The 12,882-nt window shown below is 39.3% G+C and overlaps 1 protein-coding gene across 1 annotated transcript; it reads left to right on the plus strand.

Annotated features, from left to right (window-relative positions):
* Positions 1-1,586: 1,586 nt before the first annotated feature.
* Positions 1,587-12,621, plus strand: LOC142983195 (uncharacterized). Its single transcript, XM_076130084.1, has 6 exons — positions 1,587-1,850; positions 8,997-9,170; positions 9,411-9,528; positions 9,858-10,143; positions 10,323-10,376; positions 10,518-12,621. The coding sequence occupies exons 2-6, from the start codon at positions 9,004-9,006 to the stop codon at positions 11,084-11,086; spliced, it is 1,194 nt and encodes a 397-aa protein (XP_075986199.1). The 5' UTR covers positions 1,587-1,850; positions 8,997-9,003; the 3' UTR covers positions 11,087-12,621.
* The last annotated feature ends 261 nt before the right edge of the window (positions 12,622-12,882 follow it).

Consider the following 12,882-nt stretch of genomic DNA (forward strand, 5'->3'; position numbering starts at 1 on the left):
TTATAATGTTATTGTTGTATATGACTGTACTGTGGATCGTTATATGTAATAATCACAATGACAATACTTATTTATTGCAATAATATTTAAAATGGCACATTTTGTATGGCGATTTATATGCGTATTAGGGATAATCCATGATATCTACATCGTTTTAAATAAAGCAAATTATTATACTTGTTAATCAGTAACTAACCACTGTAAGAGTAGCTATTTACTGAACGTTCAGGAAAATTGCATTGTGTCACTACATAGTATAAAACAAAGTCGCCCATTTTGTCTGTAGTCCCTTCGTATGCATAAAACTTTAAAACTACGCAACGGATTTTGATGCGGTTTTCACTAATAGAAAGAGTATTTTCTCCGACAGGTTTTTATATATAATTGAAATACATTGAAACCATATTAGCTGAGTTATAGCGATTTATGTCCAAGAAGTCAGAAAAAAAATCTAATTGAAGATTGCATTTGTGCGTGCGCCGCTTATACCGTTGGATACAAGTAAGAACAATGTATAGCAAAAACATTGGTCTTTATTAGTTCTACAAAAAAGTCCGCGATGACATATATCCAGCTTTTTTATTTAAGTCACAAAAACTACTTTTCTGTATTAAAAAAACATTTAATTCGTTGGGTGATGTTTAACTGGTGATATAACCAATAATACATATATCCTTATCAAAATAAGTAAGTTCATCATCACGAGCATTTAATTTAGATTATTTTTGCAGTTTACAGTGTGTTATTTAGACATATAGTTTAGGAGATATCACGATATTAGTATTGCGGCACGGTACGGGCCGGCCGCGGCGGCGGGGGCAGCGTCCCTATAAATAGCGTTAATCTTCTAAAAATAAGTGTAAATAAAAAATAAGTAAAAGTAATAAAATGTAGAATGTAAATAATTTAAAAAGTAAACAAGAAAATAATAGTTAGATGTATATAACAAAAGTAGGTAAGTACATAAAAAAAAAAACAAAAAATATAAAAAAACGGTACATAAAAAATAAATAATATTAAAAAGTAGGTACTACGACTTTAATCTATACATATAAGACAAAAAAAAATCTGTACATTACTTAAATATTTTTTCCAAAAACTGATACGGGGGGCGATCAAAGAAGAGTCACAGAAACCAAAAAACATTTTAATATTTTAAACGCGGTTAAGGGAAAGAGAAGTTATTGTGAATTGAAAATTAGTATCCAATATGTGTTGGTGCGTTGACTGTATTTGTCGAAGTAGCGGGATACACGCAAACGAAGTTGCGCGGGTCAGCTAGTTAATTAATATTCAGTTATTTTTATATTTTTCCTTCCTCTTTTTGTTGAATATCGGTGTTCTGTATCAACAAATATTTCGTTTAGTATTGTTTTTAAGGAACTCTAAATGCCCTAACCTGCAACGCAAAAATGGTGGACTATAGCTAAACCACTGCTTCATTGACTGCATCACCTGCTCAACAGAAGTGAAGTCATAGAACTGATCATTTTATTCACACTTTGGTCTGATTTAACATCAGAAGGGTAGTTTCTTTGTCTGTAAAGAGAGCGCAACGATTCAACGAACAGCAAGTGAAGACAAGGCAGGTGACGGCGGGGGCGCATGCGCGCGCGTGCGCACTGCTCGCCTGCTGCCGCCGCCGCCGCTCGGCGCCAGTCGCCGCGGACACACCCCGACGCCCGCACACTGTTTATTTATCACTCGATTATCAACGCGAATATTACACAAGTGACCGACAATATCGTGAGTGAGTGTGTAGTGTGAGATGTGAGCTGTAAGCCGCGGGAGCGTGTCGCTTCGCCTTCTGTGCCGTGTGGCGCTGAGGACAGCTGAGCGGAGACACAGCGGTCAGTACATTATTTATTATTATGGCATTGATTGCAGTTTCACAGTGACCTTGAACACTGCGCTACAACTAACAACTAATAACACAACAATCTTCAGTAGCTGTGACTGACGGATCTCGAAGATGAAGTGTTTTCAGTCGGTAATACTCGGTAATGTCGTTTTGACTGTTAAATGAAGGTAGAGTCGGGAGAGATGTCGATAAAAGGGATTTTGGAATCCAGATTTTATTGTTGTTCATGCATTGTATATGAGGAAAACTGAACATGATACAAATATTGTATAATATATTGTAACAATTTCTTGTATAAGGACTTGTATAATGTAAATGATCCCTGACTGTCGCGTATGAAAACTTGAACTGAACACCAGAAACCGCCAAAAGTATTTATAAATAATTATTCGATATCTTAAAAAACCTTGTAAAACCTTAAGTAGAGTAAAGTACGAATGTACTCAGAGTGTCGGAAGTTGTTATAGAATAGTGTCAAGGTCTCCGTTAATATAATATGACGCCTGCTCGGAGAATGTTCAGTGATTTAGTGAGTGGTGACAAACTGGCGACGATACAATTTCATCATTATTCATCATATAATTTTTTTGACGACTACCGCATTTAGAGTTGCTCTTGTGTCGCGGGGACTTTTACATACATACAAACTACGGATATATAGTACAACCAGACCCGGAACAACTATTAGTACATCGCACAAATAATTGAGAATCGAACCCACAACCTCCCGAGGCAATGTAGGGACGAGGCGACCTTAACCACTGTGCCACGGAGGCTGACATTACTGTAATATCAACACGACGGCTACAGCCTAGTAACTTATTATATCGTTGCAATAATCTGAGCAAGCAAGGAATGTAATTGACCTAGTAAACAATCCAGTCCAGACCAGTATAGTCCCTTGTACCAATAAAACAATGTTTCAACGTCAATAAAGTACTGGTATAGCATTCTATCCCAGCCTTATAATGACGAATCCAGTGACAATATTGTACAAATATTGTCAATTTCCATAAATCACTCTCATAATTTCAACTTTTAATACTTACTTCCACTGAAGACATTAACGATTGTTCTCTAGCATGCAAATTTATGCTTTTAGATTAAAACTTCCCAGAATATGGAGCTACAACACTTCACAGTAGTCGATAAAATTGCAGGTCCAAGGATAGACAAGTGTCGGACCTTCTTAAAAGAGCAAGGTTTTACAAACACAGCCTCGACCTGGCCTTGAGGAGATCTGTTTATTTTCCTAATTGGTTGTCAACCTCAAGTCAAAGTTGTTTAAGCCCACTTGTCGTTGACACAACTTCGTCATTAACTAGGTTAAACATTAAAAATCAAAAACAAAATAAAATATTTTATTCATTTAGGTCAAATGCTGACACTTATGATAGTCTATAATACAGAGAGTGAATTTACCGCCAGTTCGGAAGGTAGGGCCGTTGAGAAGAGCTGGCAAGAAAGTCCTGGCCACTCTTTTTAATTTTAAAATTAAAACGTACATTTCAATTAACATCATCTATCATTGGTCAACACGAATTTTGAGTCTGAGTTCTGTACCGTTGATTTTGATTACGTATACCTAACTAAATAAAGAAATAATATTTTTATCTAATAAAGTTTGCTTTTGTAGCTTTTAGAACGAATTTTAAATTTTAATGGAAAAGCTCTTAATTCACATTCAATTATAAATATATAAAAGTAAAAAAGTTATGATTTATGTATTTTTATTAATTAAAATGATGAAATAAGGCATTAAGAAACACAAAATACAAAAAGGATACAATTTTTTTTTTAGAAATGTATACTTTTGGTTTTTCTTGTGTGAAAATAGGAACTTGATGTATCAGTAGGCTCTCTCCATATTTGTGGTACTGCAAACTTCATCTTTTTTTTCTCTCCTCAGTACCAGGCTGAAAAAAATATTAATAACATTAATTAACGATGTACACATGTAATTTATATTTAAAAAAATATGTATATAGGCATATAAATGTTCATTTAATATAAGGAGTATTTTCTTACCTTCCTAAGTGTTTTTGCAGTTATTACACAAGAAGTGAGGTGCCCATATTTTATCCTGATTTCGTACTGACATGTTAAAGTAAGCTTCATAGGCTTCACAAAATGCCTTATTTGATGATAAACAAATTTTATTGGCTCTCACTTTAATAAATTCATGACAAATGTAGCAAAAAGAGTCCACGTCGATTTTACACTTTTTCGATGCCATTTTTAGACCCCGAGACGCAAAAAAATACGTTTTTCCTTAAGAACGCGCACGTGCATACTGCCATGATACTCTGCTACCACTCACTTGACACCCCCAGCTCCGTTACCCTTGGTTTTGCATCATAAATACCACGGCCCTTCAAAAAATCTGCCAAAACCCCATATATTTAGGTTTCGTTATATATAGTACAAAAGCAAACTTAATTTATTATTAATGTTGTTCCTGTTATCTTTTTGATTTATATTATCAGAAAATATTCATTAAAACACAGGCTCAAAAAAAATTTTTTTTTTTGTCGACTTGTGTAATATTTATCAAACGGAGATGGCGGGTAGACGGATGACCTGGACGCGTTCGTGGATGGGTGGCCGGACGCATCAATCGACCGAGGGGACTGGAAATTCAAGGGAGAGGCTTTTGCTCAGCAGTGGGACACAGAAAAAGGCTTAATAAAAAGAATATAATATCTATTAAGACAAGGGACTTCCTTAATTTCATGAAAATATGAAACATTATTGGGTTTAAGTTAGAAGCCGTATATCAGTAAGTGTTGCGCGGCTGTTGAACCACTGACATACTTGTCATGAAGTTGATGTAAGTCGGACAGCTGCTTCGTGGTAGGGTTGCTAGGATAATACGATGTATGAGGTTTATTCCAGGGACTATTTTTTTAACAGGCAACTCCCGTACTAAGAATTGAAAACATACATACCACAAAGTACAACTAGACCCGAAACAATTATTTGTGGATAGCACAAATAATTGCTTCGTATGGGAATTGAAAACACGACCTCCCGACCCAATGGTTGCGGCGCCGCGGCGTGGCGTGCTAAATCACAGTTCATATATGTATTGGCAGTTGCACTTACTATGTGTCCTATATATGCTGGCTGCCTATACATACTTTATGTAATTACTAAACGCTTATATACATTTCTAAGAAGTGCGTGGGTCCTCAGTTATCGTTAATTAAATGAGCATTCGTAACACCAGGTCAAAGTTCATCGAGAAACGAACGAGGTACCAAAATTCCAGGTTAATTGCCATCAACACGATACAATGAATGTTTTTTGTTATTAGTTAGCAACACTGTCTCAAATCTCCAGTCTTGCCAGATATGTACATTAAAACGTGAATAATATGACAGATTTAATTTATCTATACTAATATTATAAAAAGCTGAAGAGTTTGTTTGTTTGTTTCTTTGAACGCGCTAATCTCAGGAACTACTGGTCTGATTTGAAAATTCTTTCAGTGCTAGATAGTCCATTTATCGAGAAAGGCCATAGGCTATATGTCATCACGCTACGACCAATGGGCGTAGAGTACCAGAAAATGTTGACCCATTCTCTTTTATGTGACGCAAGTGGAGTTGCGCGAGTGAGCTAGTTTATTATAAAATAGGATACAATATCCTATTTGGATTCAGAGATGCTACTACTACTACTTGTGTAGTAACTAGAGCATTCCTGAAATATTAGAGTCAGTGAGTGTCGGTGAGTCGTGACGAGGAGGTCACGCATACTCAGCATAGTTAGCTGGCGATTGTTCGAGTTCGCGGTACTTGCCGCCATCTACATAACACAAACAAACAAACAGACGCGCGTCTCATCTCGTTGTTGTGTGACAGGAAGGAAGTTCACCGCATTGCTGCACACCGTCACACCGTCACGCGTCATGTCGGCATCCTCACCTGAGATACACTTTACCAAATAGTTTGTCATCTTTGAGTACTCAATACAACCGGACCCAAATTTTAACGTCATTGATGATGTTCAAATGAAATATCTCTGTAATAGAGTTCATATGTTAAACAGTTTTGCATTGTTTCTGAGGAGATCTAAGAAAGTATGAACGCAATTTTCAAGCTTTGGCAGCAGAATTTTCGATCAATAAACTCAAGAGCATCATCTGCTCTGTACAGAGGCACACTTTATTGCTACGCTATTCCTCTAACGAGATATACTCGGAGACTAGCCGCGACTAACATTTAATTTAATAGTTTCTTGAGGACTTTGACTGTGTGAGTATTTAGATAATAAGTTATTATAATTATTAGTTATTTAATCATTAAACGTGGAGCTCTGACTGCGAGTCCATTCCGTACTTTCTCCTAAAATAAGTGAGAGGGCGCAGTCAGTTGAAAGAAGCGTTATCTAAACAATTAGCAATGCAAAGTTAATATTATAATATAATGCGCATTGAGAACTTTAAAACGAGGCTCATAGTTACACCTATTAGAAGCACAGAAGTCACAACTATAAATTGACGGGATTAGTCTGTGTTTTCACATGGAGTTGGACAAGCAAGCCGTTCTTCCAGCAGGAATAGGAGAGCCATGATAGTGAACCTCTAATTTGTACGTCTCTCTATGGCAGGTAACCTAATGGCTGTTGAATTTACAACAATTTGGGTACATTGTGTTGTGAACGCTACAAGCAAGAAAACTGTATTTACCTAAAACCGTTTCTAGAATTCTGGGAATATTTTTCACTCGTTCAGTCATTTCTGAAGCGACTTTAGGTTAGTAATTGTTGGGAGTTTCTAGTTTGTATTTCGCTATTAGTCGATGAAGGCATTGCATTCACGTGCAATGTGTGCAGTCGACACAGTTCTGTCGCGAGCCACGTAACACGCGGCAGACGGTAAAGCCACCAGTGGTCACTCGCGTGCGACGTTATGTACCACAGTGTTACCTCATACTTAATAATGCCGACTTGTGCCTTATATTCTTACTTGCTTTATAATACACTCGCCGTCTGCGACTTCGTCCGTGGAAACCCTTCCCGTGTAAATCCCGATCCCTCGGGAACTTCGGGATATAAAGCCTATGTGTTATTCTGGGTCTTCTAGCTATCTACATACGAAATTTGATTGAAATCGGTTCAGTAGTATTTGCGTGAAAGAGTAACAAACATCCATACATACTCACAAACTTTCGTATTTATAATATTAGTAGGATATTGTGACGTCATCTTAGTAAGGGAAGGTTACAGCAGAAGATCGCCACTTGCTACGACCTCTACGTACAGGTTGTACAGGCCGTAGTAATTATTATGCAGGGACCGTAGCACGTAGCTCGTAAGTCCCCTTTTTATCTTCGTATTTTCGAACCTCATTTATCACCATTAATGGCGCTTATGGTGAGGGTAGTTGGGGAAAACCAATGAGTGGTTGACGAGTTTTGTAGTGAGACTTTTGAGCGTTGAGTGAAGATAATCAGTTGCATTTGTAGGTCGATAAACGATTATTGAGGCAAGCAACCTTTGTCAGAGATTGTACTCAATCCTGCAGATTACAGACACTTGTTATGAATACATTATATGATTATAAAATAATCTAGATTAAAGTGTCGCATTGTTGGCGTGACCAGTCTCATTCGTAGTCTACATCCGAAATAGTCTAGTTGTACTTTTGTGGCTTTTGATTACATTGTATGAATCATTTCATTCTGGAAGGATTGTTTGTGCCACGTGTACTAATGTGAAAATGGGCGGGTGTCTGAGAATGTAGGTATAAGTAGAGTAGATGTTATCTGTGGTGATTATACAAAACATGTTGTTTGTATTATAAGCTGTTTATCAGTCAGTGTGTGTGTGTGTGTGTGTTGTTGTGTTGTGACGTAAAGCTCGGCCCTGTTATGTGTGATCACAGTGATTACTATCAATATCATCATTATCAGCGCATTATCACTCATCATCTACTTACCGCATTAAGTGCTTCAATCAAACACAAAACCGCTTAACGATGCGGCGACTTTTGATAACACAATCTCAATCGCTCAAATTAAGTAAATATTTGGAGCCGTGTCGCATCAATGTTATGCAAATCAAGTCAAATTCTTGCGATGCATCGTGTGTTTCGTTGCATTCGCGTGTACTTCGAGCAGACGACATCGCATCATCATGAAATTCATTTATGTGAGCCCTCATTGATAGCTCTCTTTCCTTTAGCGGCTAGTTTGCCAGTATTATAGTACATTGCGCAATTATGGTTCCGGGTGCACAATGACGTTATTTCAGCAACAGATAAGATTTCATTAGATAAACGTTTAATTAAATAGATACTGTCTGGTCACATAATGTATGATAAGATCTTGACTCGATAATCCTGAGGGCTAATTACAAAGCCCCTTAATTACTGAATTACTACTTAATTACAAAATTTTAATTAAATTACTATTTAAATATACGTGAGTTTTACTATCACACATCTGTCTTCTGAAGCAACAGACAGTAGGTAAAAATGCAAAAACAATTAGAAATGTTCCATTTAAATCATCGTCAATTACTCACATGTATTTGCTAGAGAGGTACCTTATTATTATATTACAATGACCTCTATAAATCAGAAAGTATTCTACGCGAACAGCTCCGGTTGAGTTAGAAGAAGTCCTTGTTTTATGGAAACGAACGATTTCCTCGCAACATGGAACGTAATGAAACTGAGTGCGTACTTGAAGTTATGAGGCTCCGCCGCTCTGTGTTGTGTAACTTAACTGTACGGGAAGTCAGAGACACTCAACAAAGATTATGAACTAATTATAAAAGTTACCCGTGTTGTTGTGATGTCTTTGTATTATTATATCGTGGCTTTAGTTGTGGCCGGCCGTTTGTAAAATAACACGTTCCACTATATGCCTCAGAGAGTATAAGGTTTGATATTAAATTCTCTACTCACATCGTATCGAAGCGTATCACAAATGGATCGTAGTGACAGTGACTTGTTGATGGCTCGGCGTCAACCAACGGGCAGTGGCGGACAACGTGCTTATTGCTTCGTCTAGTGGTCTAGCGCGCTGAAGTGACGGTCATTAGTATTCGCGAAATTTTGTATTAGTTTCTGTTTAGAGTTGTAAGAAAGAAGTACCTAGCAGTTAATGTTTGTGTGTGTGTGCAGCGGCAGGATGCAGCCGACAGTGCCGGCGTGGGTGTCGTGGTACCGGCGGCTGCGGCCGGGCGAGCTGCCCCGTGCCCGCGCACCAGCGCGCCCCGCCGCCCGCGCGCCCGCCCGCCTCGCGCTCTACACCGGCGTCTTCAACGCCAGGGACGACACCAACCTGCATCTTATCAGGTACTCGCCAATACACACAACACTAATACATTCAAGTAGAGATTACTTTGAGCTGAATTTTTATGATGATCAACTGCGACAGTGGCTTTTTGACTTTCGGACCGATTAGACGACAAGAAGTGTCTTTCTGTCTGAAAGATCCATGGAATGTGAGTTACAGTGAATAATGTAGAGTATAATAAAACTTTTACCTATGTGTATAGAGATAAGTGTCACATAGCGGTTGTGGTGTGGTTTCAGGTTGGACGACATGTTGGGCAACAAGCACCTGCTCCCGACGCCGCCCAACCAGTGGCTCAAGAGACTCAACATCAACGCGGACATGTGGCGCGCGCACATCGCACCTGAAATTACTAAGGTAATACTCACACTTTAGCGTTCGTGGACAGACTGAACACGAGGATTCGGATATCAAGCCTTGGTGTTGAAAAGCTATAGAATGTTTCGGAAGGTTTTTATGCTTCTCGCATTTATCTTTAAATAGTGAGTTTTGTTGAATCATAACTACCTACCTAGTGGTTGGTTGGTTTTCATTGGTCGTATATTTGTTTTATCAGATAATTTTTAATCAAGTTAAGAAGCTTTTACCTAACTGTGAAAATATGTATTATGTATCAGTCATTTGCATTCTGCACCTCAGGATCACAGCCGGGTGCGTCACTTTAACCAGTTGGTACAATGTTGCAGCATTCGCTGGACTACCAGCAGCGCTTCCACAACTACTCGCCGGTGTCGCTGCTGGCGCCGCCGGCCAACATGGCGGGGGGCGCGGGGCCGGGGCCCGGCGCCGGCGCGCTGGCGGGGGGCGTGACGCCGGGGGTGCGCGGCGGGGGCCCGGGGGGAGGGGGGGGCGGCCACGGCGCCGGCGGCGGGGCCGTGTGGGGCGGCTGGGCGGCCGGCGCCGTGCTGCTGGCGCTGCTCGTGCTCATCGTCAGAGCCGCCGAGAAGTGTCTGGACAGAAGACTGTTCAAAAGTAGGTACATTTTTGTAACTTAGAAATGAATTGTGTACATGATTAGTGAATTACTTAATGGTTTCTAAATACTGGGATAAGTTTCTAACACATTCTTAAGGTATAACTTCGTCATTGCCATCTACTTGATAAATGAAATTTTGATCGTTATATAAACCGTTTTCAAATACATATTTCAGCGAGAAGACGGCGGTCGGACGAGTGGCCCACACCGAACGTCATCGCCACCAGCCGTGAGTATCATATTATATCATACTCTATTTTAAAGTCGAGAGCTCACATTTCCACAGTGTAATAGGTAGTATCCTTTTATATAGTTAGTTTTGTCCTCGTTTATTTATACGATGTTTCAAAGCTAAATTAATAAATTTCAGTTCAACAACAGAACATAGACGGGGGCTCGGTGCCGCACCTCGACGAGCACGAGTACGCGTCCCCGAGCCGCCTGACCTCCGACCTCCCGCCGCCCTACTCCGAGTGCGCGCCCTCCGACACCAACATCAACAAGTCGTACCACAAGGACACTGAAGAGCCTCCCCCGCCGTACTCCGCGTGCCTCGTCGCGTTCTCCAACAAGGACATACCCACCGTACACATACACACACAGCGCGACACACGCGACACACGCAACACACTTCACAGCCAGCCCCATACATCTACAGACACAGACAACATACACAACGACCTGATAGAGAGCCGGCGCCGCGTCCCCGGTGAGCAGGGCACCATGAGGGTGGAGCTGGTGTTCGACAACGGGCGCGTCGTGGAGCGCACCATCGACGTCAACAGTACCGACAATGTGCCCGCCATCGTCGCCGACGTCGGCGAGACTGTGATCGGCGGCGGGAGCACTGATGACGTCACCATCATCTGTGACGTCAATGACTTACGGAACACTGGTGACGTCACAGAAGATGGGCAGGAGAGAGTCATCATGGTGTAGGACGAAGGCGATGGACGGACGACTGTAACTGGACATCAGCTCATCACAATTTCTTACAGAAAAAGCTAACAGTAAGCTTCGGCTGATAATAACCACGGTCGATTCCCGAATATAAAAGTGTTACTGTTTCTTATTCTCCAGTATTATCACAAGTGTCTAGTGACAATTAAGTGTCAAGTGTCCAGTTATAGTTGTGAGTGAGTTATAGTTTATAAGAACAGTGAACGAAAGTATTATGGTGCGAGTGTTAAGTTGTATGCAATTATTTTTGTATGACGTTTAACAAGTCGATACTCAACCTAATAGCATTGTATTATAAGGCGAAAAAACGTGCTATGATTCAGAAGTAACGCTTACAAAGCACGCGAGGGATAAGCGGTGCTTAAAATTGTTTAATAATGGCGATAGCAATAAGCGCGCACTCAGTCTTCGCGATATTTGTAAGCGTTACTTCGAGAACAGCTTACGAGTGGTTTGTGAGAAAACGCTCAAAATTATTCGGATATAGCTAGTTGTATAGCTAGATTAGATGATGAAATCCTATAAAAGATCTCATTTTACGACGACATAGTTACCGTATAGTATAGAACAGTGCAGTGACAATCACACTAGCTTACATAGACTACAATCACACTATTTTATACATATAATCGGTTGTGCTAATGTATTAAACAACTATATAGCTAATAAATAACTTTACCGCAATAGATGTCAGTATATGAATACTTCAGACTCTAATAAGAGTTGAAAAGATTCGTTGTATCAGCTTATGTTGTTGTACAGAATCAGATAGCGGGAAATAAAAGATCTTGTGGAGTTTACATCTGTGTTCATTGTGAAGTAACTGACAGCCAAGTTGAAGCTAAAGACATTGATGCACTTGGCCACAGTTGTGTTTAAATGTTATTGGGATTTTCATTTCGGAAATTCTTAGTAGCTGTCGAGGCAAGAAAAAGTGTGTGTTTCACAGTTCTGCCAAAATATTGGAGGTAGAAGTACTGCGGTACTGGGTACTTACAGTAGGTGCTTACCAAAGATACCTGAACTCACTAGTTGATAGAGTATTTTGTAATTTTGTAGCGACACGCCTAGTGTAGGGTAGATGTAACGTGGCCACACGCGTCCGTGTGCACTTGAAGCTTTCATACTGTATATTTAAAGTTACAACCTTCGCATTGTTAAATATTTTATATCTTTTTTAGAGTCAAAAAACAATGTCACATGGAGTTACATATTTACAAAATGTTCACAGACAAAATAAGGTTTTCTAACGAATATGTAGGAATTTTCAGTAGTAGTACATGTTACTTATTATGTAATTTTTGTTTTAAGCCTCTTTAGATACAAGATTATACAGTCCTTATTTTGGAAGTGGTATTTGAAATATGTTATCAAGTGTACATTGACGCGTGCTCGTCACAACGACACACATTGCAAGACATGTATAATATTTGTAGATTATCTTTATTATATTACGATTACGACTGTACCGTCTCGATCATTTACTATTTTTAATAAATTTTGTTTAACTCTTACTCTGCTTTCATTCATAATTTATATCCTTTAAATCTGCGGCTGATTACAAATACCAATAATTTAAGTTTAGGATCAAGTTCATTCATCTTGATTTTTTTAACACTATCAACAAAGCCTCTTCTCATTCAGAGACGTCCCTGAAATTTGACTGAAAAATTAAGTCACTTTTCACTTCGTTAGTATATTTTGAAAATAACTTTGGAGAACCCAACGTTGTAAACAATTCAGGTAGGTATGTATTCATGTTGTCATTAAAACAG

This window comes from Anticarsia gemmatalis, chromosome 23, assembly GCF_050436995.1.
Source record: "Anticarsia gemmatalis isolate Benzon Research Colony breed Stoneville strain chromosome 23, ilAntGemm2 primary, whole genome shotgun sequence".
Lineage (NCBI taxonomy): Eukaryota > Metazoa > Arthropoda > Insecta > Lepidoptera > Erebidae > Anticarsia > Anticarsia gemmatalis.

Coding starts and splice junctions, on each gene's coding strand:
- LOC142983195 (XM_076130084.1), top strand. CDS start 9,004: ATGCAGCCGACAGTGCCGGCGTGGGTGTCGTGGTACCGGCGGCTGCGG. Junction 10,144..10,322: donor GGACAGAAGACTGTTCAAAA/GTAGGTACATTT, acceptor TACATATTTCAG/CGAGAAGACGGCGGTCGGAC. Junction 10,377..10,517: donor GAACGTCATCGCCACCAGCC/GTGAGTATCATA, acceptor AATAAATTTCAG/TTCAACAACAGAACATAGAC.